General features: G+C 36.6%; 1 protein-coding gene across 1 annotated transcript in view; it reads left to right on the plus strand.

Moving 5' to 3' along the window:
• The window catches only part of VWA3B (von Willebrand factor A domain containing 3B), a 204,299-nt gene that overhangs the window by 91,776 nt on the left and 85,921 nt on the right, over positions 1-26,602 (plus strand). Inside the window, 4 exon segments of the mRNA XM_045550176.1 lie at positions 3,177-3,331; positions 6,693-6,831; positions 8,241-8,372; positions 23,763-23,861. Of these exon segments, the coding sequence (XP_045406132.1) occupies positions 3,177-3,331; positions 6,693-6,831; positions 8,241-8,372; positions 23,763-23,861 (525 nt within the window).

Here is a 26,602-nt window from a genome sequence, read left to right on the forward strand (position 1 = left end):
ACCAGCTCTAGTTCCTCCGGAGAAGCCCTCTAATGTCTCTGGTGGTGGGTGGGTTGGTTTCACTTTAAAGTCATGCCCTTTGACATCAGTGAGTCTTTTGTGCTGCATAACAATCCACTCAGCCTCTTGCTTTCTGAGGTGTCTACCTTCTGCTTTCTTCTGCAACATCCAGCAGGTGAGCTTGCCTGCCATGTCACAGGACGTGGACGTCAGTGTTGTGAACGTCTGCCTCCACACCCAGACCCAGTTTCTACACGGTGCACTCCACCTTTATTTCTCTGGTCCTCAGGCTTCTTTGTCCTTGCCTCTCTCTAAGGCCACTCCCTCCACATGTACACCAATCTCTCTCCCCTCATTCATCCATTCTCCATTTCCTACTTCATATCTTCAATATTGCCCTTGTTTCTATATCTTTCTCATCAGCATACAAACATGCTGCTATTTCTTCCATCTTAAAAATAGCTTTTTGACTCCCACGCATGCCTCAGGCTCTGCCTCATTCCTCTACTCCTCTTTGGAGTTTGATTCCTCAGAAGAGTTTTATACATTCCCTTTCTCCAATTCCTCAATTCTCCTGCCCTGCTTTCTTGAACTCATTCCAGTGAGGAAAAGCACCCCCCCCACACACACACACTGACCTCTCTACCAAGCCCACTCTTGCCAGGGTTACCTGAACTGCTAAATCCAGGAGTCAATTCTCAGTCTCTTTATTCCTTGCTCTATTATTGACATTCGCTGTAGCTGGTCACTTCCTTGAAATTCTTTTGTTTGTTAAATGTACACCGTACTGGTTTTCCTCCTACCTCACTGGCTGTTCTTTCCCAGTCATCTTTGTCACTCCTTTCCCATGTCCCCAAACTCCATGTGCCACAGGGCCTTGAGGCGCAGTCCTTGGGCCTCTTCTCCTTCCACACTCATTCCTTGGTGACCTCATCTGGTCCTGTGGCTGTTAAACCTGAGTGCATGCAGGTGACTTTCAGACCTATATCTCCAGCCCCAAGTGCTGCCTTGATCTCCGCCTGAGATCTCCACCTTGATCTCCACTTACCATGTCATTTGGATGTCTGATAGGCATCTCGGACCTAACACAGAAGACACTCAATCTTGATCATCTCCCCTCCAAACTGCTCTCCCACTGTCTTCCTCCTAGCAATTTATTGCAACTCTGTTCTTTCAACTCCCTGGGCTGAAAACCACAGTCATTCCTGACTCCTCTCTTTTCTCTCATACTCACATCTGACCTCTCCTTAAATCCTGTCAGTTCTGTCTTCAGAATGTACCTGTTATTCAGTACCTGCCCGCTTCTCACCCGGGCCATGCATCTAATGGACCTCCTGACTCCCTGCTTCTGCCCATGGTCCTCGGCTGTCTCTTTTCTACAGAGTACTCAGACCACCCTGTATACCATGCATTAGATACGTTGTGGCTCTTGTTAAAGCTCTGAGAGGGTTCCTTTTTCACTCAGGGCAAAAGCCAGAGTCATTCCCATCAGTGGTCAAGCATTATAGGATCTGCTCCCGGCCCTCCCCCTCATATTTCCAGCTTCATCTCACTCTCTCCTCTCTTACACACTCCCTTTTGGCTGTGCTGGCCTTTCCAAAATTTGACAACATGCCAGGCAAACTCTCAGCTCAGGGCTTCTGCACTTGCTGTGTCCTCTGACTTCCTCCAGGCTTCCCTGTGGCCACACTCTTTGTTCCCTCAGGCCTTTGCTCATATTTCATCTCTGTGAGGCTTTCCCTGTTAGAGTTTAACTTGTCCCTATCCCCTCCCCTCTTCCTTACCACTCTCTATTCTCCTTTATTCCTTATTTTTCTCCATAGCATTTGTCATTATCTGACCTACTATATCATGATTTATTTATTATCTGGATCTTTTGTAATGTGGGCTCCATGAAGGCAGGAATTTTGGATTTAAGGTTGTATTCCTGGTGCCTAGAAGAGCTCCTGGCATGGAGGAGTGCTGGATGAATACCGCTGGAGGAGTGATGGAGACAGAACTGAGCGTTCCCCTCGAAGGGGCCTTTGTCCTTGCACCAGTTCTGTATGTCCAGTAGAGGGCGCAAGATGTGGGCTGGGGCACTTGGCTACTTTGCTTCATTTGTAGCTAGAGTAGCAAGGAAAAGAGACCATTCCTTCAGAATAGTCTCCCTGACCCTCCAGTCCACTGTGAGTTCTTTATTCTTTGCCAGGACTTGCCCAGTCCTTACTGTCTCAAACCAGCACCAGGTACTGAGTATCTAATTCTTTGCATTCCTAATGTTCTCTCTGTGTGTGTGTGTGTGTGTGTGTGTGTGTGTGTGTGTGTGTGTGTTTGTGTGTTCGGGGGAGTAGGGAGGTGGGTAGAGGGGTCTCCCTGCTGGAATAATTAGCTTTTCTGGGGCACAAATGTGCTCACATATGTCTTCCTTTTTTTATTTCAAAATATTAAGGGTGTACAAATGTTTTAGGTTACATGGATCATTTTTGTAATGCTTGAGTCCTGGCTAAAGATGTGCCCATCAACCAAATAGTGTTCATAATACCCGTTAGGTGTTAGGTAGGTGTATGCTCCTCTCCTTCTCCCCTCTCCCCCCTAGTTGATTTCCGCGGAGTTTTACTTACCTCTATGCACAGGTGTGCTCATCAGTTAGTTCCACTCAAATAGTGAGTACCTGTGGTGTTTGTTTTCCAATTCTTAAGACATTTCACTTAGGAGCGTGGTCTCCGGTTCCATCCAGATTGTTGCAAAGGTATTAATCCATCTTTTTTATGGATGAGTAGTGTACATATACCATATTTTATTAATCCTCTCATGAATTGATGGGCACTTGGGTTGATTCTACATCTTTGCAGTTGAGAATTGTGCTGCAATAAACATTTGAGTGCAGGTGTATTTTGATGAAAAGTCTTCTTTTCCTTTGGGTAAATACCCAATAGTGGGATTGCTGGATTGAATGGTAGATATACTTTTAGTTCTTTGAGGAATCGCCATACCTACCACTGTTCATAACGTCTAGCACCGGGGCTCGAACATGGAGCAAGCCCCAGAACACATTTGGCTGAACTAATGATCAAATGACTTTCAATGGGGGTGACTACTAAGAGCTGTGTAATAAGGCAAAAGTGGAGGTGCCATCTGGAGACTTCTTCTTTGCATGGTATCCAAGTGGCTTCTGTCCTTTGTCCTTTCCTTAGGAGACCAAAAAGAAGACAGTCCATGCCAAATATTGCAGCAAGTTTGTCCATGCTCCCTGGAAGGACGGGAGCTTGGTCCACGTCAACATCACCAAGGAGAAGTGCAAGTGGTACAGTGAGAGAATTCATGCAGTCCTGGCCCAGATCCAAAGGAGGTTGGTATATTTTCAGGGGGTACAAGTGGTATGATCTCTTTTGAAATTCAAATCTGCTTGATCTCTTTCTTTCCCTTCTTCATTTTTAGTTGACATGTAATAATTGTACCTATTTATGGGGTACAAAGTGATATTTTGACATGTGTATATAATATATAATGATCAAATCAGGGTAATCATTAATAGTATATCCATCACCACAAACATTTATCATTTCTTTGATAAAGATTGTATGATTTAAGTTCTTACAAATTTATTGAGACCTATTTTGTGGCCTAGAATAAGAAAAAAAATCTGCTTTTGTTGGGTGGAGAGTACTATAAATATTAATTAGCTCAAGTTGGTTGATAGCATTGTTCAAGTCTTCCATGTTATTACTTATTATCTCTTTAATTATTCTATAAATTATTGAGAAAAGAACATTTATGTCTCCAACTATAGTTATCCCAACTGTAGCCTTCAATTCCCCTTTCAGTTCTGTTTTTTCTTTGTATAAAATTTGATACTCTATTAATAGGTGCTTATAGAATTGTTATATTCTCTTGATGAATGGACTCCTTTATAATTATGAAATGTCCCTTTTATCTTTGGTAATATCCCTTATTCTGAAATATACTTTGATATCAATTTAGCCACTCCAAGTTACTTTTGATTGTTGTCTACATGGTTTATATTTTTTCTATCTTTTTACCCCTACCTGTCTGTGTTCTATGTTTAAATGGGTTTCTTGTAGACAAAATACATGAGTATTGTTTTATTAATCTAACCAGAAAATCTTTGCCTTTTAATTGGAGTGTTAAGATCACTTACATTTAATGTGATTATTGATTTGGTTGGATTTAAATCCAAGATCTTGCTATGTTATGTATTTTCCTATTTGTGCTATCTGTTCTTTGTTCCCTTTTTGCTCTTTTTATTTTGGTCTTCTTTTGCTTGAGTATTTTTTGTGATTGCATTCTATCTCTACTATTATCTTGTTAACTCAACCTCTTTGGTTTGTTTTATTTTGATGTATATGTGACTATTTAGCATTTACAATATGCATCTTTAACTTACCACAGTCTATCTTCAAATAATATCACTTCATGTATATTATAAGAGTCTTACAACTTCCATTCTCCCTTCTGTCCTTTCTATTGTTGTCCTACACTGTGCTTCTACACATGCTATAGACCCCAGAATCCATTAAAAATGATCAATTTTCTTATAACTAGATTAAAAATTAGAATAAAGGTATTTTATGTTTATTCACATACTTGATATTTCTGTTGCTCTTTACTCCTTTGTGTAGATGGATTCAGATTTCCATTTGGTATCATTTTCTTTCTACCTGAGGAAATTCCATGAATATTTCTGGTAGTGCAGGCCTCTTGGTGATCTCAGCTGTTCTCATCTGAAAAACTCCTTAATTTACCTTTATTTTGGAAAGATATTTTTGCTAAATATAGCAAAAATTCTAGTTTTACAGTTTGATCATTCAGTACTTTAAAAATTGTTTTCCGCTGTCTTCTAGCTTGTATGATTTATGATTAGAAGGCTCCTGTCACTTTTTTGTTTGTTACATGTTATGTCTCTGGCTGCTTTTAAGATTTTTCTGTTTGTCACTGGATTTCATCAGTTTTATTATGACATGCCTTGGTGTGGTTTTCTTCATTTCACTTCTCTTTGGGTTCTTTGAGCTTCTTGGATCTGTAGATGTATTGTTTTAATCAAAATTAGAAACATTTTGGCCGTGTTTTTTTCAAATACCTTTGTCTCCCCTTTCCTTTACTTCTTAGTCTCTAATTACACATATGTTAGATTCCTTGATATTATTTCATGGGTCACTTATTCTCTGTTATTTTTGTGTTTTTGTCTTTTTTCTCTCTGTGTTTCATTTTGAATTGTTTCCTATTGCTTTGTCTTTTGTTCCCTGATCTCTTCTTCTCCTAATGTCTAATGTACTGTTAATACCATGGAGTATATTTTTTTATTTCAGAAACTGTAACTCTCTAGAAGTCCCATTTGGATCTTTTTTTATATATTCCATTTCTCTCTTCATTCTGTTCATTCTTTACCTTCTTGAACATGTGGATTGCATTTATAATAGCTGTGTAACATCCTTTCCAGCTAGTTCTAGCATCTGTGTCAGTTGTGTAACATCTTTTGCTGTTAGTTGTAACATCTGTGTCATTTTTGAGTCTCTTTCTGTAGATCATTTTTTCTTCTGGTTATGGATCATACTTCCCTGCTTATTTTCATGCCTGGTATTTTTAGTGGATGCCAAGCATTTTGAATTTTACATTTTTGGGTACTGGATTTCATTGTATTTTTTAAAATATATGTTCAATGGTGCAGTTAAGTTACTTGAAATCAGTTTGATCTCTCTAGGATTTGCTTTTAAGTTATATTAGAATAGGTCCAGGATAGCCTTTAGTCCAGGGCTGATTTGGTCCTACTACTAAGGAAATGTTCTTTTGAGGACTCTACTTGATGTCCTATGTATTAAAGAGGTTTTTCTACTCTGGCTGGTGGAAGGTGAACTATTCACAGCTTTGTGTAATCTCTGATGGGTTGATCCCACCTAATCCTTTTTGGTGATTTGTTCCTTGGCTCAGTAGTTTCTTCATATGCATACCTTGATCATTATTTAGCCAAAATCTCGTGGGCACCCTTCTGAAGATCTCTGGAGCATGTTCTCTCTCTCTCTCTCTCTCTCTCTCTCTCTCTCTGTCTCACCTCCTTTTCAGTATTCTGCCCTGCAAATTTTAGTTGCCTAGGCCTTGCTGAACTTTGAACTCAATTTCAAATATTTTTCCCATGGCCTTCCCTCACCTCTACCCAACAGACTTTGTCTGCAGCCATGAACTTCATTTATATCCTGTGATGGGGGCCACAGAAGCAGTCCTTCTCACACAGCCACCTTGTTTATTACAGGGCTCTGGGGTGGCTTGATACTGTGCATAAGCTTCATTGAAGCTTCAGGAATGTGCTGCTTTTACTAGCTTAACTGTAGTCAGTGGGATTAGAAGAACAAAGGGTCTAAAGTCATAGATGGAGTCCTCAAAATATCAAATGACTAGAAGTAATTTATATTTGACTTCGGCAGCCACATGGATTTATTTTTCTGCCATATTGATTATCTGAGTTCTGTTTTACTTGGATTGATGATGGGCAGTTCAGGGGGTGATAAGGGAGCCAGCCTAAATGTAAGATTTTCTACAGAAAATTACTCAAAGTGAATAATCCACTCACAGAAGACTGGGTATAAACAACATAGCACAGCTCTGGCCTCTGTAGTTGCCAGTTCTTAGGAATTGAGGAACATGCGCTTGTTGCCCACAGGCTCTAACCGTTCACTTTCAACCTATTTCCTGCCTAGGATTAAATGGCTACAGGATAGCAGTCAAATCCTCTTTGGAAAAGTGCATAACAATTGCATCTACATCCTCATTGATACATCTCACTCAATGAAGAGCAAACTGAACTTGGTGAAGCACAAGATCATTCAGTTCATACAGGTTAATGGAAGGGTCAGGTTTATGCATTTGGGGTCCTGTCCATCATAAATGCATGTCCACTGATCATCGTCTGTAGTCATTTATGAGCAGTGGACAGGGGAGTTTTGCACTAAAAAGTCCCTAAGAAAGCCAATTCATAAAAAGCTCCTTTTTGCCAGTTAAAGATTCATCAGTTCTGCTTTACAAGCAGACCCTTTCTCTGGTGGGGTTTTCTGTCATGCCTGGGTTGCTTATGGGAGTCTCTATGCTCGTTGTTTCAGGTTTTGTCTATCCTGAAATCTGTGGTATATACATATTAATATGTATTGTTTTCTAGATTGTTTTCCAGGTACTATTCCTCTTGGCATTTTAATTTTAATTTTAAATGTTTATTAGGGATACTGTGTGCACTGGCCCATGGGAGGAGTGCAGGCCTATGTTTAGGAGCTTCCAGTTCTCATTCTACCTGTGCTGCCTCTAAGTTATATGGCCGGAAGCAGGTTGCTTTAAGTTTCCTAACTCCTCGTTTTCATACCTATTAATACAAAAGAGTATCATAGTACTGTCATCAGTTCGTAGTATTAACGTAAATATTAACCACAGAAATATTTGTGGGGAGTGTTTGAGAAATACGAAATATAGTATTTAATTTGAAAACCTCTTGGAGAAATATGGGCCGATGGAAAGCAAGTGAATAAATCTGCAGCCAAATGATGATAATGTTTTGGATTTCTTTTCTTCAAGCATATTGTATTTAGAGTGCTTATTTGGTATGCCATTAATGCTAGTATTAAAGTCAATATTTAATGACACATTATATATATAAACTTATACACATATATGACAGATATATTCGTACATGTGTACATATATACATATTCGTAAAGGTCTTTTTTTTTTTTTTTTTTGAGACAGAGTTTCACTCTGTTGCCCAGTCTGGAGTACCATGGTGTCAGCCTCACTCACAGCAACCTCAAACTCCTGGACTCAGGCAATCCTTTTGCCTCAGCCTTCCGAGTAGCTGGGACTATAGGCATGCACCACCATGCCCGGCTAATTTTTTCTATACATTATTTTTTAGTCGTCTAGCTAATTTCTTTCTATTTTCAGTAGAGACAAGGTCTCGCTCTTACTCAGGCTGGTCTTGAACTCCCGAGCTCAAAGGATCCTCCCGCCTCGGCCTCCCAGAGTGCTAGGATTACAGGCGTGAGCCACTGTGCCCAGCCCATAAAGGTCTTAACATACAAATTGTATAACTTTTATTTAAATGCCTTTTGTACTAGAAAAGATTTTCCCTATGGAATATAATTTTTCAATTCTTGAACTGAAAATACATATCATAGTGATTAGAATTTACCAAACTGTGAGCTGTCCTAACCTTTTCTTACATTTGAGTGGTTTTATGGTTAAATAATAACTATCTCTTACAGGAACAGCTGAAATATAAAAGTAAATTCAATTTTGTGAAGTTTGATGGTCAAGCAGTTGCTTGGCGAGAAAAACTTGCTGAAGTCAATGAAGATAATTTGGAACAGGCTCAGTCCTGGATTAGAGACATTAAGGTAAAATGGACATTAAATGTGGGAGAAGATGTCTGAGTTTCTCACCTGCATATTAAATTTATTCACAGGATGGAAATTCTTGAGAAGTGTTTTGTGCTCCCAGGATGTCAGTGGCTTCATGTAGACACTCGTTTTGTTTACAGAGGTCCCATTAATTCAATCTCATTGTCAAATCATCAAGTTTAGATAAGCCTCTATTCACAGGACTCTATTTCCAGATCTGCCTTTGGCTCAGGTCTTAGCGCCTTTATGAAAACACATTCCCAAATACGATATTTTTTGTACTCAGACATTCAGATTTGTTTCTTCGAAACTTTGTAATTCTGGCAAAAGATATGTTGCCGTTATTCTTAGCAGTGGACTTTGTTCAAGAGTAATGAACTCGTGGAAACATACAGCACAATCTGAGTGTTTGGGACTGAAAGCAAGAAGAGAGAGAGGGCAGGAGGGTATAGTAATAAGGTGAAACTGTTTCCTCAGGCCTGCATTTTACTTGGAGACCTTTAAAGCTATGGTTCTTGGCATTTACACAGACTATGGGAAGGATTTTTCTTTCCCTGAACTTTTTCTTATCTTGAACTTATCTTAATTTTATTAATAAAAGTTCTCCAGAACCATATAGCAGTCTTGACATTTGAGATGCACTAAAATTGAGACTAAAGATTGTTCTTTAAAAGTCAAATATAGATCATAAACATCTTTAAAATAGTTCAGTCCCTGAGTTTAGAGCTTAGATTTGACAGGAAGCCACAAATGGACATTAGCACTTCTTTCTGAATGTTAACCAGAACATGGCCTGTGCTGTCACTGATCTGCACCAGGGTTCCCTTGGGATTTATTTTTCAAAATGGAAGGAGGAAATCTGTTCTACAAGGAATAATAATGCCTGTGAGATTTTGACCTTACTGGCCATCTTATTCTGGGAAAGAGTGTTAAATTCATACCCAGCTTGTTAAATTTCCAGGATTAACCAATGAAGTTATTTGTGACATATGTTCTCTTCTTTTACAAACTTAGGAAATAGGAAATATCTTGTTGTTAATAATTCAGAGCTCACTTATTAATAATTCAGAGTTCACCTAATTCATGGCTTAGGGTTTGTAATAACAAGATATCATATATGTAATCTCACTGGATAAAAACATCACTTTACATAAAAATCACTATGAATAGAGTTAGCCATATATTTAGATTTTAGCCATTTGGCTAAAATAAAACATAAATCATTCTTGTGAAACATGATTCTGCTCTCTTTAAAAATCTTTAATGATGTTTCTTTGCTTGATGAATGTCCAAAATTCATTTTCAAGAAAACCAAGGATAAAGAAAACATGGTATTATATATACAATGGAATACACATAGCCTTTAAAAAGAAGGAAATCCTGTCATTTGCAACAACATGTATGAACCTAGAAGACAGTATATTAAGTGAAATAAGCCAGGCACAGAAAGAAAAATACTGCATGATCTCATTTATATGTGGAATCTAAAAAAAGTCAAACTCTTAGAAGCAGAGAATAGAATGGTGGTTACTGGGGTAGAGAGAAGAGGCGAGGTATGGTTGGGGAGATGTTGGTCAGAGGGAACAAAGTTTTAATTGGACAGGAATTAACCAGAACATGGCCTGTGCTGTCACTGATCTGCACCAGGGTTCCCTTGGGATTTATTTTTCAAAATGGAAGGAGGAAATCTGTTCTACAAGGAATAATAATGCCTGTGAGATTTTGACCTTACTGGCCATCTTATTCTGGGAAAGAGTTTTGGAGTTCTGGGAATTAGTTTTGGAGATCTATTGCATAGCATGGTGACTGTAGTTAATAACCGTGTATTGTATACTTGAAAATTGCTAAGAGAGCAGATTTTAAATGTTTTCATCACACACCAAGAAAGTGTGTGAAGTGATGGACATGTTAATTAGCTTGATTCAGTCATTCCACAATGTATACATACATCAAAACATCACATTGTACCCATAAATATTAATATATACAATTGTTTTCAATTAAAAATTAATTAAAATAATAACAGTAAAGAAGGCCAAATTCTATTATTCTTTCAACTGGTTTGGTCCAGTAATCAACCTGGCAGCACTCATGGTCTTTTGAGCCTGCTCTGCACTGGTATCATAACCAGGTGCCACCTCCTGACCACCTTTCCTAGTGTTCTGTCCATCTGGCATTCTCCCAGCTTTGCCATCACCCTCTTTTCAACAGTGGGTGTGTCAACAAAATACTATTAAAATTGGGCTTAAAGGGAAAAGTTGCTCTGTTTACCATCTGAGCTACATTTCTGCTACCTGACTCCTGCCAGAGGGTTTTGGTTTGTTTTTAACTTTTAAATTTGAAATAAGTTTAGACTTAACAAAAGGGTTGCAAAAATGGTACAGAGAGTTTCCATTTATCCTTCACCTAACTTCCTCTAATGTTCACATCTGACATAGCCATGATATAAGTATCAAAACTAAGAAACTCCCATTGATACTATTAACTAAATTACAGATTTTATTCAGATTTCATCAGTTTTCCCATAATGTCCCTTTTATGTCCAAGATCTAATCCAGGATCTCACATGACATTTAGTTACAGCACCTCTTTAGTCTCCTCTAATGTATGACAACTTCTTGGTCTTTCCTTGTCTTCCATGGCCTTGACACTTTTGAAGGGTACTGGTCAGATATTTTGTAGAATGTCCTTCAGTTTGATTTTGTCTGATATTTTCTCACAGCTACATTGGGATTATGGATTGGGGGAAGAATACTACAGAGGTGATATGCTCTTCCCAGTGCATCATGTCTAGGCACACATCATGTGGATAAGCCCCATTATCAGTGATGTTAACTTTGACCATTTGGTTAGGGTGACATCTGTACTTTGTAAATAATAAATGTTTTGGGGGAGATACTTTGAGGCTATTCAAATATCCTTTGTTCCTTAAACTTTTACCCACTAATCTTAGCATTCAATGGTGGATCTTACCTGCAACAATTATGACTGAGCTAATGGTGATATTCTATTTCCTTCATTCCTTTTACATTTATTTGTTGGAATTCCTCTATAAAGAAGAGTTTCCCTTTTCTCTCCTTTTGGACTCAGGGCTATTTATTTTACTGTTGGAGTTATAACCCAATACTGTTGTTACTTATTTTGTTATTAAAATTATTCCCACTTTAGCTGTTGGGAACTCTTTCAGCTTGCCTCTCGTGTCCTTTAAACACGCATCCATCTTTTTTTTCCCCCCCTTTAGCACTTCCTGACTTCCTGGCCATATAAGATGTTTCATCCTTTATTTTCCCAGCCCCGCCCTGGAATCTACTACTTCTCCAGGGAACCTTGGTTTCTTTTATTAGAAATGATATTTATAAACCAAGATCTGGGCACCTGGGTTTGCTTATTGCTGCTGGATTGTGTCACTGCTTCTAAGCCTTCTCAGTGGAGAGAGAAAAAAATATATATATATACACAATAGCCCATGTATCCATAAACATCCATATTTCTATATCTATCTATCTATATTTATGTTAAATAAACAAACAAGCCATGCATTCATATTGATACCTCTAGCTCCCATCCAGAGCCACAAGGTTCATTTGTAATGAACCTGTGTACCTGTTTGTAACTTCATCTATCACGAGAAACCTGATTCTTATTATCTATGATGTATTTATATATATATTCAACCTTAGTGTATATGTAGTTTCAGAATTGCTAACTCATACTCTACGAGAAACAAATTTGTCAGCTATAGTGTTTATGTACAGTTCTGTTTCTCTTTAGCCTTACAGTATCCAGTCAAAAAACTGTTTTCCAAAGTTTTAAGTCAGGTACTTTCTTACCAACACCTTCATTCAACAAATGGTGGTGTCATTTGTTAGTGATACAGTTAGATTCATTGGACACAGTCTGCATTCCATCTTGGTATCACCCCTTATCCTAGTTGAATCTTATTTTAATTTGCACATAGTAAAAAGAACTCTTTTGGTGTATATTTCTGGATTTTGACAAATGCATGTATCTCCACCAAAGTACCAAAGGGAATAGTTCTGTCACTCCCAAAATTTCCTCATATGCTCTTTTGCAGTCAACTCCTCCTTTCAGCTGGAAACCACTGATCTGTGTCTCTGTCCCTATGGTTTTTCATTTTCCAGAATGTCATGTAAATGAATCATATGATAGAACCTTTTGGTTCTAGCTTCTTTCACTTACCAAAATGCACTTGAAATTCATGCAACTTGTTTCATGTGAATTAAGAGTTTTTTCCTTTTTATTGATGAGTAGCGTCTTATTGATGAGTATGGATGCAAAACTGTTTATCCATTTCCTGTTGAAGGACATCTGTATTATTTCCCATTTGGGGCATTGGAAATAATGCCGCTGTAAACATTTGCATACAGGTTTTCATGTGACTATATGTCTAGTACTGTGAAGAGTCTGATATTTTATTTTACTTGCAAACTAATGTAGATGCTGACAGAACACCGGAGGCTCCTGGGTCACAGACAAAGGACTTTATTACTCACAGCAATAGCAGTAGCCAGAGTATCAGTGTTTTCTTGCACCAGTTCCTAAACCCCGGTTCCTGCACAGTGAAACAATGAGGACCAGGTTGCACTTGCACATACATTAGGTTGTGTTAAAGGAGAGGGACCCTGAACTTAGGAAAACCAAATCTCGTGTAATGGACTATAAGCATGCTGGTCTTTTGCTGTGGAGTTAGATATTATCTTTATTCCAGACAATAAATATATGCTTGCTATTTGCTTTGAAAAGGGACATTATTTCTATTTCCCAAGGCTGTTTCCTATATAAACATCTTGAAAAGATAGACCAGAACAGATAATGCCTCTGCTTGCAAGATATGTATTTAATAGAAATGCAAGAGACCCATGGAGAATGGTTTCCAACAATAATTTTTCATTTCACTAGGATATAAATAAATACCTAAAAGTGAGTTTGCTGGCTAGTATGCTAAGTATATGTTTAAGTTTATAAAAGACTGCCAAACTGTTTTCCAAAGTGCCTGTACCATTCTGCATTCCCATCAACAATGTATAAGAGTTGCAATGACTTTATATCTTCTTCAGCATTTTATATTGCCAGATTGTTTTATTTTAGCTATTCTAATATGGTTAAAATATATCTAGTGGTATCCTATTTGTGGTTTTAATTGTTTTTACTTAATATTAATGCATTTACTTAATACTGATCTTTTTATGCTTATTTTCCATCTGTATATCTTCGGAGAAGTATTTGTTCAGATCTTCTGCCCTTTTTTCCTTGGGTTGTTTGTTTTCTTAAGATTGAATTTTTTCATGTATTCTGGACATAAGACCTTTATCAGATGTTCAAATTGCAAATGTTTTCTCCCACCATGTGGCCTGTCTTTTCATTCTCTTAATAAGGTTTTTCATAGAGCAAGTTTTTAATTTTGATAAAGTCTAAATTACCAAGTTTTCTTTATGGTTTGTGCTTTTGGTGCCATATCAAAACACTCTGCTAAACCCAAAGTCATGCAGATTTTCTCCTGTTTTCATCCCAAAATGTTATGGTTTTACATTCTATATTTAAGACTAGGGTCCATTTTGAGTTCATTTTTGTATAAAGTGTGAGACATGGCCCAGCATCGTTTGTCGAAATAACTATTCTCTCTCCTTTGAATTACCTTTGCTTCTTTGTCAAAAATAATTTGACTAAATATGTGTGAGTCTATTTCTGTTTCATTGAACTGGATATCTATTCTTTTGCCAACATCACACTGTCTTCACTGCTGTAACTTTATACTAAGTCTTGAAATCAGCTAACCTGAATCCTCTAATCCTCTAACTTTGTGCTTCTTTCCTTTTGTTTTTTGGCTGTTATAGTTTCTTTGACCTACCTTATAAATTTTAGAGTCAGTTGTTGAAATCTACAAAAACGTGTGCTGGGATTCTGATTGAGATTGCATTAAGTCTAGTTTAGATTCAGGAGAATTGACATTTTAACACTGTATATCTCTCCATTTGTTTAAGTCTTTTTGTTACTATTATAAATGGTACTTTTTAAATTATAAATTTTAATTATTTATTACAATTGATTTTTTTATATTGACCTTGCTTTATATATTGACCTTGTAAATATCTTTTGAGCTTGCTAATCTCACCTATTTGTTCTTGGAGCTTTGTTGTAGATTACTTGTTATTTTCAATGATGTTTCCTGTGAATACAGATGTTTTCATTTTTTCCTATCCAACCTATATAGCATTTATTTCTTTTCCTTGCTTTAATGCACTGACTAGGACTTTCAGTATGATATTGAATAGAAGTGGTGAAAGAGGACTTAGTTTTTTCCTGATCTTAGAGGGGAAACATTAAATTTTTCACCATTAAATCTTTGCTAGGTTTAGGGGATTTTTTTTTTTTTTTTTTTTTTTTTTTTTGGTAGATGGTGCTTTATCTTAACGAAGTTCTCTTCAACTTTTGATTTACTGAATATTGTCACCACAAATGCAAATGAATATTGAATTTTGTCACCTGTGTTTTCTGCATCTATTGAGGTGATCTGTTCTCTGTTAATATGGTGAATTATATTGATTTATTTTTAAATATTGAATTGGACTCACATTCCTGGGATAATCTCCACTTGTTCATGATGTATTGTACATTTTATATACTCTATATTAAATTTGCTAATATATCTTGTTGAGAATTTTTATGTCAATGTTTATGAGGAATATAGGTCTGTAGATTGCTTTTCTTAGAAATTGTTGTCTAATTTTGGTATCAGGAAATACTGACATCATAATATGGATGAGGAAGTGTTCACTCTTCTTCTTTTTTTTTTTTAGAAGAGATTGTGTGAAATTGATACTATTTTTCCTTAACTGTTTGATAGAACTTACCAGTGAAATCATCTAGGGCCTTGATTTTTCTTCGTTAGAAGTTTTTAAACTATGAATTCAACTGTTTTAATAGATACAGGACTATTCACATTATCTGTATCTCTTTGAGTTAGTTTTGGTTATTTGTTTCTTAGAAAGAAGTGGTCCATTTCTTTGAATGTGTTGAATTTATAGGCACAGAAGTTTGCAATATTCCCTTATCACTCCTTTAATCTTTGTGGGGTCTGTAGTGATGTCTCTTTATTCATTTGTAATATTGATAATTTTTGTCTACTCTTTTTTTTCTTGATTAATTTGAAGAGGTTCTCTTTCTTTCAATTTTATTGATTTTTCCATAGAACTGCTTTTGGTTTCATTGACTTTCTAATTTTTTAAATGTTTTTAATTTCATTGATTTCTACATTTATCTTCATTATTTTCCTCCTTCTACTTGCTTTTTTTAAAAAAAAAAATTAGACCTTTGATCTAACAATTTAATGATACAGATATCCCTCCATATACTTCTTCAGCTGTATCCTATAAATTTTGATATATTTTGTAATTATTTTTATTCATTTGAAGATGTCAGTTCTAAGGACTCTGCCTAATCTTGGGTCCTAAAGATTTTTTTCTGTTTTTTTTCCATAGAAGCTTTATAATTTTATGTTTTACATTTAAGTCTATAATCTGTTTTGAATTAATGTTTATATAAGGTGTGAGATTTAGGTTTAGAGGTTTTTGGTGTGGTTTTGTTTTGTTTTGCCTATAGATGTTCATTTGTTCCAACACAATTTATTGAAAAGGCTATCCCTCCTCCATTGAATTGTTTTTTCTCCTTTGCCAAAAATTGATTGGATATAGCTGCAGGTCTCTGTCTGGGTTCTCTATTCTGTTCTATTATCATATGTGCTAATGTCTTTATTAGGACCACACTTTCTTGATAACTGTAGCTGTATAGTGAGTCTTAAAGCCAGGAAAAATTACTTTTCCCACCTTACATTTCTTTTTCAGAATTGTTTTGGCTATTCTAGGGCATTTATTTTCAATATAGAATTTTAAAACAAGCTTCTCTATGTCTATTAAAAACCTTGCTGACCAGTTGTAGTGGCTGCTTGGAAGGATGCATAGAGCAGAATTATGTGGCTGTGCCCAAACTCACTGTGGAAAGAGTGCCATGATCAATTAATGATGTCTGCCTAGGCATAGGCATAGGGAGCAGTGGCATTCTTGTTAAGTGTTTTCTAAGCATGGATATATTAATATATTCATTGAATAGACTAGAGACAAAAAAAAAAAGAATATAAGAGAAAGTCACTTGGGTTCTCACATTGGAACTAAAATTTTTCTTCCTAATTTTAGGAGTCAGTAGGGTAAAGCAGACAAATCCTAGAATCAAAAGCAACAAATAATGGACAAAGTTACTTAACCTGCTTTAAAAAAATTTGCTCTTTTTCTATTAGGTTTATTTCTCCAGGCCATCACCATATAGTCTAGTCACCATAATGTGGTAATTTAATAATTTTTAATTGCATATCTTAAATCTTCAGCTTCCATAAATATATGCAGAAACAACCCTATGTATATAATATCAATAAAAAAGTTACAAATGCAAAAAAAAAAATAAAACCTTGCTGGCATTTTGATAGGAATTGCCTTAAACCTATAATCCAATTAGGAAGAATTGACATATTTACTATGTTGATTCCTCCAATCCATGAATACAGTATGTCTCTCCAAGTATTTAGGTCTTCTTTGATTTCTTTCAACAGCATTTCATAAATTCAGTGCACAAATCCTGTACTTGTTTAAGTCTATACTAAATATTTCATTTTCTTTGAAGTAATTGTAAGTGGTTTTTTTTTATTTTAGTTTCCACTTGTTAATTGTCAGTATATAGAAATGCAGTTGATTTTTGTGTGTGGATTTTGTGGTTTTGTTTTTTTTTTTTTACTTTACTAGGCTTATTCTAGGAGTTTTGGTTTTTGTATACAATTGGCCCTCTGTATTCGCAGGTTCTACATTTGTGGATTCAAGATAGTATAACAACTAATTATTAATACATAGCATTTATATTTTGTCAGGTAGTATAAATAATCTGGAGATAATTTAAAGTGCACAGGAGGATGTATGTGGATTATATGCAAATATTATACAATTTTATATAAGGGACTTGAGCATCCTTGGACTTTGGTATCCACAGAGGGTCCTGGACCAATCTCCCATGCATACCAAGGGACAACTGTACTTCTTGGAGTTTCTATGTAGATAGTTGAATAGTCTGCAAATACAGACAGTTGTATTTATTGTTTTCCCAATTTCTATGATTTTTATTTCTTTGCCTCATTCCAGTGGCTAGAATTTCTAGTACTATGTTGGATAAGCATGATGAAAACAGACATACTTCCCTTTTTCCTAATCATAAAGGAAAAGAATTCAGTCTTTCACCATCAAGTATATGATGTTAGCTACAGGATTTTTGTACATGCTCTTTATGAGATTGAGAAAGTCCCATTCTATTCCTAATGTATTGAGTTTTTGTGCTGAATGGGGGTTGAATTTTTTAAGTTCTTTTCTGTGTAAGGTGATATGCGTATATGACTTTCTTCATTAACCTGTTGATATTGTGGATTACATTGATTAATTTTTTGAATTCTGAACCAGCTCTGCATGCATGGAATAAATCCCACTTGATAATGGTGAATTATTCATTTTTTGCATTGTTGAATTAAATTTCCTAAAATTTGGTTGAGAATTTTTGTGTTTAAGTTCATGAGAAATGTTGGTTTGTAATTTTTGTGTATGTGTGTTGTCTTTGTCTGTTTGGGGTATCAGGGTAATAGTAGCCTCATAAAGTGAGTTGGGAAGTGTTCCCTCCTCTTCTTTTTTTTGGAGTAGATTATGTAAAACTTGTGTTAATTCTTCTTTGAATGTTTGATAAAATTCTCCAGTACAACCGTATGGGCCCAGAGATTTATTTGGGGGCTTTTTAATTACAAATTCAATTTCTGCAATAGGTATAGAAATATTCAGGTTATCTATTTTATCTTAGTAGAGTTATGGTAGGTTGTGGTTTTTGAGAGATTGTTCCATTTCTTCTAAGCTGTTGAATTTATGAGCATAAAGGTTTTCATTATTTTCTCTTATTATCTTGTCAGTGACGGCAAGAGATTTTGTGATATCCCTATTGATATTGGTAATTTGTATCTTTTTCCTTTAACTTGTAAATCTTGATAGAGGTTTGTTGATTTTATTGATTTTTTTTCTTAAACAACCAGGCTTTGTTTCACTAATTTTCTCTGTTTGAATTTCTTTGATTTCTGCTCTTTATTATTTCCCTCTTTTTTCTTGCTTTGAGTTTATTTGCTCTTCTTTTGCTGGGTTCTTGAGGTAAGAATATAGATTATTGTTTTGAGATATTTCCTTTGTTCTTATGTAAGATTTTAGTGCCATAAATTTCTCTTCTAGCACTATGTTAACTGCATCCCACAAATTTAAATGTTTTGCTTAGTTTTCGTTTAGTTCTATTTAATTTTTTGTTTTCTTTGTGATTTTCTTTTTTGGGCCATGAATTATTTAAAGCATTTTTCAAAATTTGCAAGTGTTTCAAGATTTTCATGTTGTCTTTCCATTATTGATTTCTGTTTTGATTCCACTATGGTCAAAGTACATACTCTGCACCATTTGAATTCTTTTAAATTTGTTAAAGGTTGTTCTATGACTCAAGATATGGTCTATTTATGTGAACGCTCAGTGTTTGTTTGAAAAGAATGTGTATTCCGTTGTTAGGTGGAGTGTTCTATAAATGTTAATTACATATGGTTAGTTGATAGTATTGTTCAGTTCTTCAGCATCATTGCTGATTGTTTAATTGTTCTGTCAGCCATTAAAAGTAGAGTATTACGTGATCTCACTTATAAGTAGGAGCTAAACAATGAGTATATGTAGTCATAAAGTGGTATAATAGACATTGGAAACTAAGCAGGGAATGAGAGGGAATTGAGGGATAAAAAATTACCTTTTGGGTACAATATATACTATTCTGCTGATGGATACACTGAAAGTCCTGACTTTAGCATTATATAATTCATGCATGTAACAAAAACCACTGTAACCCTTAAATCTATTGAAATAAAAAAGAATGAGATACTGAAGACCTCCATAATTGTTTATTAATCTGTTAATATTTTTCTTCTCAGCTCCATCAGATTTTTTTTCATGTATTTTAAAGCTCTATTGTTTGGTACATACATATTTAGGATTGTTGTCTTCTTGGTAGATTGAGCCTTTCATCATCACATAATATCACTTTTTGTCCCTAGTAATTTTCTTTGCTTTAAAGTCTACCTTATGTGATATTAATACAGTTATTCCTGCTTTTTAGAAATAAATGTTTGCATAATATATCTTTTCCATGCTTTTACTTTCAACCTATCTAAGTTGTTATGCCTAAAGTGAGTTTCCTGTAGACAGCATTTCCTCTGTCATGTAGTTGGTATATTTAGACAATTTACATACAAAGTAGTTATTGATACTTAAGGCTTAAGTCTCTCATTTCATTATTTTTTTCTGTGTATTTCCTCTGTTTTTCATTTCTCTCTTTTTTCCTGCCTTCCTATGGGTTCTTTGAACATTTATTAGTATTTTGTTTTGATTTATTTGTATTGGTTTTTAGTGTATTGCTTTAATGGTTGTTCTAGGTATTTCCTTATCACAGCCTACTGGTATTGATGGTTTACTACTTAAAGTTAAGTGTACAAACCTTACTTCCATTTAGGTCCCTTTACTCTCACCATTTAAAAAGCATAATTGTCTGAAGTATTTCCTTTACATACTTTATACAGCATATTAGATGTTGTTAAACTTTTGCTGCAGTCATAAAACACAATTAAAGAAACTCATGAAGTTAAGGATTGTGTTTTATACTTACTTCTGTATTTACCACCATTCCATTGTTGTTATTTCCTTTCTAAAAGTTGAAGCTTTCTTCTATTGTTGTTCTCTTGCTATTTTGAGAGCTTCCATTAGCCATTCTTTAAAGGTAGGTCTCCCAGCAATAAATTTTCATAGTTTTCCTTCTCTTCCAACCTGGAGGATATTTTTACCAGATATATGATTCATGGCTGGCAGTTCTTTCCTTTCAGCACTTGAAAAATGTTGTGCTACTTCCCTCTGGTTTCTATGGTTTCAGATGAGAAACTGCTGTCATTTGAATTGATGTTCTTTTATAGGTAATGTGTTATTTCTCTTTGACTATTTTTGAGATTTTTCTTTTTTCTTTTTTTTTTTTTAGTTTTCAGAAATTTAAATGCAATGTGTCTTGGTGTAGATTTCTTTGTTTTCATCCAATTTGGGGTTTGCTCAGCTTCTTGAATTGTAGTTTTTGTATCTTTCACCCAATTTGGGGGTTTTTTAAAGCCGTTATTTCTTGAATACTTTTTAAGTCCCACACTCTTTCTCCTCTCTTTTCTGAAACTCTAATGCTGTGGTCCCCAACCCCTGGGCTGTGGACTGCTATGGGTCCGTGGCCTGTTAGGAACTGGGCTGCACAGCAGGAGGTGAACGGCAAGTGAGCGAGTGAGACTTCATCTGTTATTTACAGCCACTCCCCATCACTCACATCGCCACATGAGCTCTGCCTCCTGTGATATCAATGGTGGCATTAGATTCTCATAGGAGCGCAAACCCTACTGTAAACTGCACAGGCGAGGGATCTAGGTTGCGTGTTCCTAATGAGAATCTAATGCCTGATAATCTGAGGTGGAGCTGAGGGCAGTGATGCTAGTGCTGGGGAGCAGATGCAAATAGAGATTATCATTAGCAGAGAGGTTTGACTGCACAATTAATGTCATGTGCTTGAATTGTCCCGAAACCATCCCCCACCCCCCAGTCCTTGGAAAAATTGTCCTCCATGAAACCAGTCCCTGGTGCCAAAAAGGCTGGGGACTGCTGCTCTAATGGTATGAATACTAAATCCTCTTTACTGTCCCAGAGATCTCTGAGGCTCTATTGATATTGGTATCAGTTGATTGCTTTTCTTATTCCAATGTGGCTATTTGACTTTTTAATTATATCCTGGACAGTTGGTTATTATGTTAAGAGACTATTCCCATTTAAGTCTTCTCATTTAGCAGACAGTCACTGTGTTTAGGTTTAGCATGTTTGTTCTAGCTTACTTTTGTGGGCTTTAGTTCCAGTAACAATTTAGTTTTCTGAACCATCTCATGCTGCTTGAGCTCCCACTCAATGCCTGTTTGGTGCTGTCTGCAAGGGTAGAAGGCATGTCCCTGAGCTGCCTGTTGTTGCTGGGTGGCCTTCTGGGGTGGGGGTGGGGGTGGGGGTGCAGAAGTTGCTGAGCCTGAGTTTCCTTATGCCACAGAGTAACAATGCAGGAAAAGTAAGTACTTAAGCCTATAAGTACTCAGTAGATGTTGTTTTTATAGTTACCATTACCACCATCATTTTTCTGGCCTCTTTTGTCATATGGACTTTACAAGTATGAAATTACTTGCCAAATTCTGAACAAGAAAGGAATCTGGAGCACCCACCATCCTTTCTGTGTTTGCCTACCTACCCTACTCATTCTTGAATAGTCTTCCCTGCTGCCTTCACCATAAGATGTCTTTAGCAACACACCCAGCTAGAGTAAGAGACAGCTTATGCTGGGCGTGATCTGTTAACCAGTTTCAGCACTGAGTTTGGTAGTGGTTTTCTAGGCCTCTAGCACCATTCTGTGAACCCCCTCTTAGGAAACAGAATTTGGTCTGGTTTCATAAGTTATGTCCCAGTCCTAGTAAAATGCCTGGCATGTGATACTTAGGTGCTTATTCAATCTATGCTTAAATGGAAGGGAGTAAAGCCAAATGAAGGAACTCTAGGTGAGAGCAACTGAATGGGTAAGGGCATAGAATTCCACATTTGTGTCTGAGTCTGAGAAACTCTTAATAGAGAGGGCATCTATGGCATATGGTGAGGCTTTGAGAAGTCTTGGTGGAGGGGAGTGGTATGTGCTAGATATTTGTCATTCATTTGGCCATCAGTCTCTTTTCCCTTATTATACTGATTCTTGGTATGGGGGCAGAGCCTTTTCACCCTATGGAAGTAGAAAGTTCTGGCCTCCCCTCAGCTAGGGTATGAGTAATGTGACCCAGGCACCACCACTCAGAATAACTCCTAGGTTTTAAATTGAGAGGTAGTGACTCCAGAGAGTTGGCTTAAAAAGGAGAACCATGACAGTGGTGGCAGATGTAGATGGTAGCTCCTGGGGTGGCAGTGGCAGTGGGCTGGTCCATCTCATATCTGATACTCACAGTGTCTGTGAGGCAAGTTACAGCGTCTGGTGCTTGGCAGCAGGTCTGCATTGAGGCCCCCACCAGGGAGGTCTGCAGCAGAATTTGGGGCTTGCTCCTGGTGACAAGTCCCAAGCCAGGTTCTTATGCCTGTTTGGTGATGCTGTGAGCCATCCCAGTGTTCTTCTCATAAATTTCCTCCTGTTTGAATCAACCACAGTTGGGTTTTCTTGCTTACAACTAAAGCTGGACTAATATACTTGGACTGAGATGAAGGCTATTGGTCCACTCAGAGTCCTGTGTATCTACTGATGATCTCTTGGTAAGGATCATTTCTGCATATTAAGGAGAGAACATTCCAGTGAATTTACATTTAGCTAAAAATCCATTCCTTTTTATATTGATGATGCGTTCAAGGGATTTTCCAATTTGTAGTTGTTTAATATGATTTAAGAGATTGCTAAAAATCTCTGTCATTAATTTCACTTGAAACACAATGTGCATATTCTTATCTGTTCTTTTTTTTAACATGAAGAGTTGTGGATGGTGTTATGATTGACGTGTGTAGGAGGGAGAATGGGCCATAACTTACTCCTTTTTATTGATTCTAGTTTTGTCTGATATTTGTTTATTCCCGTGATATGTAAAGCAGAACATTTAGAGTCCCTCATTCACTACCATGCATCCATGGAAGTCCTAGAAGTGTTTCCATGTATTTGAAAGTGTGTATTTCACCAGAACCTGTATGGAATCAAGTTATGTTAGATATGTCCATATGTCTGTTGTTAGATTGCTATTCATACCACACTTGTGTTTGCCAAATATTGGGTGTCAAGAATAAATAACTGATTTGAAATACACATGATCCCCACCAGGGTATATTCAAGCTGCATATTCAAGGTCTGTTGACAGATGAGTGAGCAGTAACTAAGTTAGTGTCTCACACAGAACACAAAAAGATAAAATTACATTAAGATCTCTGTTGTCAAGACAGGAAATCTGCAGTCCTGCTTTTAGCTGTCCTTGGACTGCCTGGATAGAAACTTTTATGGCACACCCAGGGATTGGGTTTCTTGGAATCACTGGGCTTAAATAATTATCTCAATATAATTTTAATTTATCTTTTATTTCACAAGTAGTTTTTCTTCTTCTTCTTCTTTTTTTTTTTTTGGAAGCAGAAAATAAATGTTTCTTTGTGAGATCTTTTTTGAGATTCAAGTATATTCTTGGTATATCTCTTTGTTCCACAGATTGGAAGTTCCACAAACACCCTGAATGCCCTGCAAATTGCTTTTGCTGATAAAGAAACACAAGTAATCTACCTTATGACAGATGGGAGACCTGATCAGGTATGTATCAAAGTTGGGAACAAAGAGAGACTCACCAATACTGGAAAGTGAATGCTGAGGATGGGTTTGGGGCACATTCTGAACTGCCATCAAAAAGCTGTTGAGATACATTTCCTTGGCTTAGGGACTTAGAACTGAGCTGAGAAAATACACTAAGGAATTCCTTTGTCTCTTGCAACTCTGAGGATAATTTACATGACAGTGAGTGCTGACTCTTAATGTGAAACACACTAAGAGGTTGGAGCCCAACCCCATGAAAGGAGGCATCTGCCTTCCATTGAAGACTGGTTTACATTTTATTATGAACTAAGAGTGAAGAGATTCTTTTTGATTCTTTTCCTTTGGGGTCTCTGAGTCTAAACATGTCACTGCACAATGTCCTAGGTTTTGCCCTTAATTTTAACTTAGTACTCATTTAAACAAAAACATGCCTTTCTAGTGAAATGTTCTTTGTTTTGTTTAGCTTGACTGGAAAGTATTTGCAAAGTTTCAGGGGAGTTTATTCATCTTCTTTTGAGCTTTGTGAATGAAAGACAAGTGTTCCAGGCATTAAATAAATATAATGATTTTCAGGCCAGCACAGTGTAAATTAACCACTACAGTGAATTAGTATCAATTTGTATCCTTCCTTGTAAGATGTTTATATGTACAGACTGCTAGGCAAATATTTTAAAATCTCCTGTGTCAAATAGTTCAGGGCTTGAATAGTAAAGCAACTGGATTTTACTACAGTTTCAGATTTATGGCAGAAATGTAGTGTGTAAAGTGAAACATTTTTTGAATTTTTTTTATCAACTTCACTGTGTTTTCTGTTCAGAAGTAACTTATTGTGTCCCTCTTATATTCCATGTGTGGTGCCAAGGTTTGAGGCAACAAAGATGAATAATGTCTCATCCCTGCCTTAGGGAAGCTTGTGCCCTGGGGAATGTGTTAGACGTACACAGTTAGCTCTAATACAATACAAGGAATGGGGTTGCCTGTGCTATGTCCAGGAGCACACAGTGATGAATTCTGCTGTATAAGATGGAGAGAAAACCAGGGAAGGTTCCACTGAGGAGGGAACATTTGAGCTGTGTCTGGAAAGAGGAGAAGAAATTTTCAGAACAGAGGGGATTACTGTGTCCAGGGCAGAAGGGATGCACAGATGTGGAAATACATGGGATGCTCAGAGATACAAGCTGAGGGCAGGGGCAATGACGGAAGAATGGCGGGGCTGAGGTAAGACAGTTGGATTGGGGGAGGGCGTGAAGGTCTTTGAATGCCATATTGAAGGAGTAGGCGTCACTGCACTGTGGAACTCTCAGAGGAGTGGATCATTTCATCCATTTATACTTTAGAAACATCCCTCAGTAGTGCCAGGGAAAGGCTGGAACTGCCACAGCCTGCTGCCAGGACCTTGACCAAAGCTAGTAAGGGCCCAGCCTCAGATTGGGGAGGAGATGAGCATCTATTAGACATGGTGGCCAGTTTGGGAACAAGAGGTTGGGGATGAGGGGAAGTTAGGAGCAAGGCAGAAAGGAGTTAAGATGCCTGATTTCTGGTTTACAGTGATTATGTTACTAACTGATTGAAATTTAATTTTTAAGAAGGAGCAGGTAGGCTTGGGAGTTGCTGGTGGAGGAAGCTGAGTTTGCACACCTGTAGTGCATGGATATCCAGAAACCCCTAGAAATTTGGGGCTGGAGTTTGGGGACAATGTGGACTGAAGATTATGATTTGAGAGTCATCTGTGCTGGGTGTCTTTTTCTTTTTATAAACTTTTACTGATTTTTTAAATTGTTTACACTCTGGGCAATTTGAAAGTATAGATAAGCATTAAAAAAGAAAATTAAAATCACTCAAAATTCAGCTTTGTGTTCTGCTTTTTTTCCATCAGATATATCGTATGCATTTTTCCGAGTCATGAGCAATCTTTCAGAAACATCCTTCTCAATGAGAATATCATATTCTGTTATATCGATTTAATAAAACTTTTACCTGAACACTATTGTTATTTAATTTTTGAATAAATAATACATTCACATAGCACAAATTACAAAAGTACAAAAGGGTATACAGAATGGTATGTGTGTCTCCCTCTCACTCCTGTTCACCAGCTAGGAGGTAACTGATGTCACCAGTTTCTTGTATCTCCTTTCAGAGGTAGTTTATATTGTTCACCAGAAATGTATGCATATATGTTTCCTCTTTTTTTTCCTTTTTCTAAATTTTTATTTTCAGTACATTAAATTTACTCATAAAAACATTCTAAAAATGTGCAATTTTTCTTTTTTATATTTTCTCTTTTTTAAAAAAAATTCAAATGGTAGCATATCATACACATGATTCTATATCTTTATTCATCAAACAATATACCCTGGAGATTACATCATATCATTTTGTAAAGAACTTCCTCATTTTTATATAATTCCATCACATGGCTGTGCCATCATATATTTAACCAATTCCCTGGAGATGGGCATTTAGGTTATTTCCAGTCTCTCTGTTACACACAGTGTTGCAAAAGGAACTGTGTACATATATCATTTTGTACATGTGTGAGTATATCTGTAGTGTAAATTCCAAGAAGTGGACTCAGCCAAAAGGTATGCATTTTAATGGATGCTTCCAAGTAGCCCCCCACCCAAAGAGGATGGACCAAGTAACACCCCTGCTAGCAGGGTATTGAGAGGAATTCTTGATCTACAGTCCATCATGATCTTCCAAGGCTCTGGAATCTCCCATTAATATATGCAAAATAC

The sequence above is a fragment of the Lemur catta genome, chromosome 4, assembly GCF_020740605.2.
Source record: "Lemur catta isolate mLemCat1 chromosome 4, mLemCat1.pri, whole genome shotgun sequence".
NCBI lineage: Eukaryota > Metazoa > Chordata > Mammalia > Primates > Lemuridae > Lemur > Lemur catta.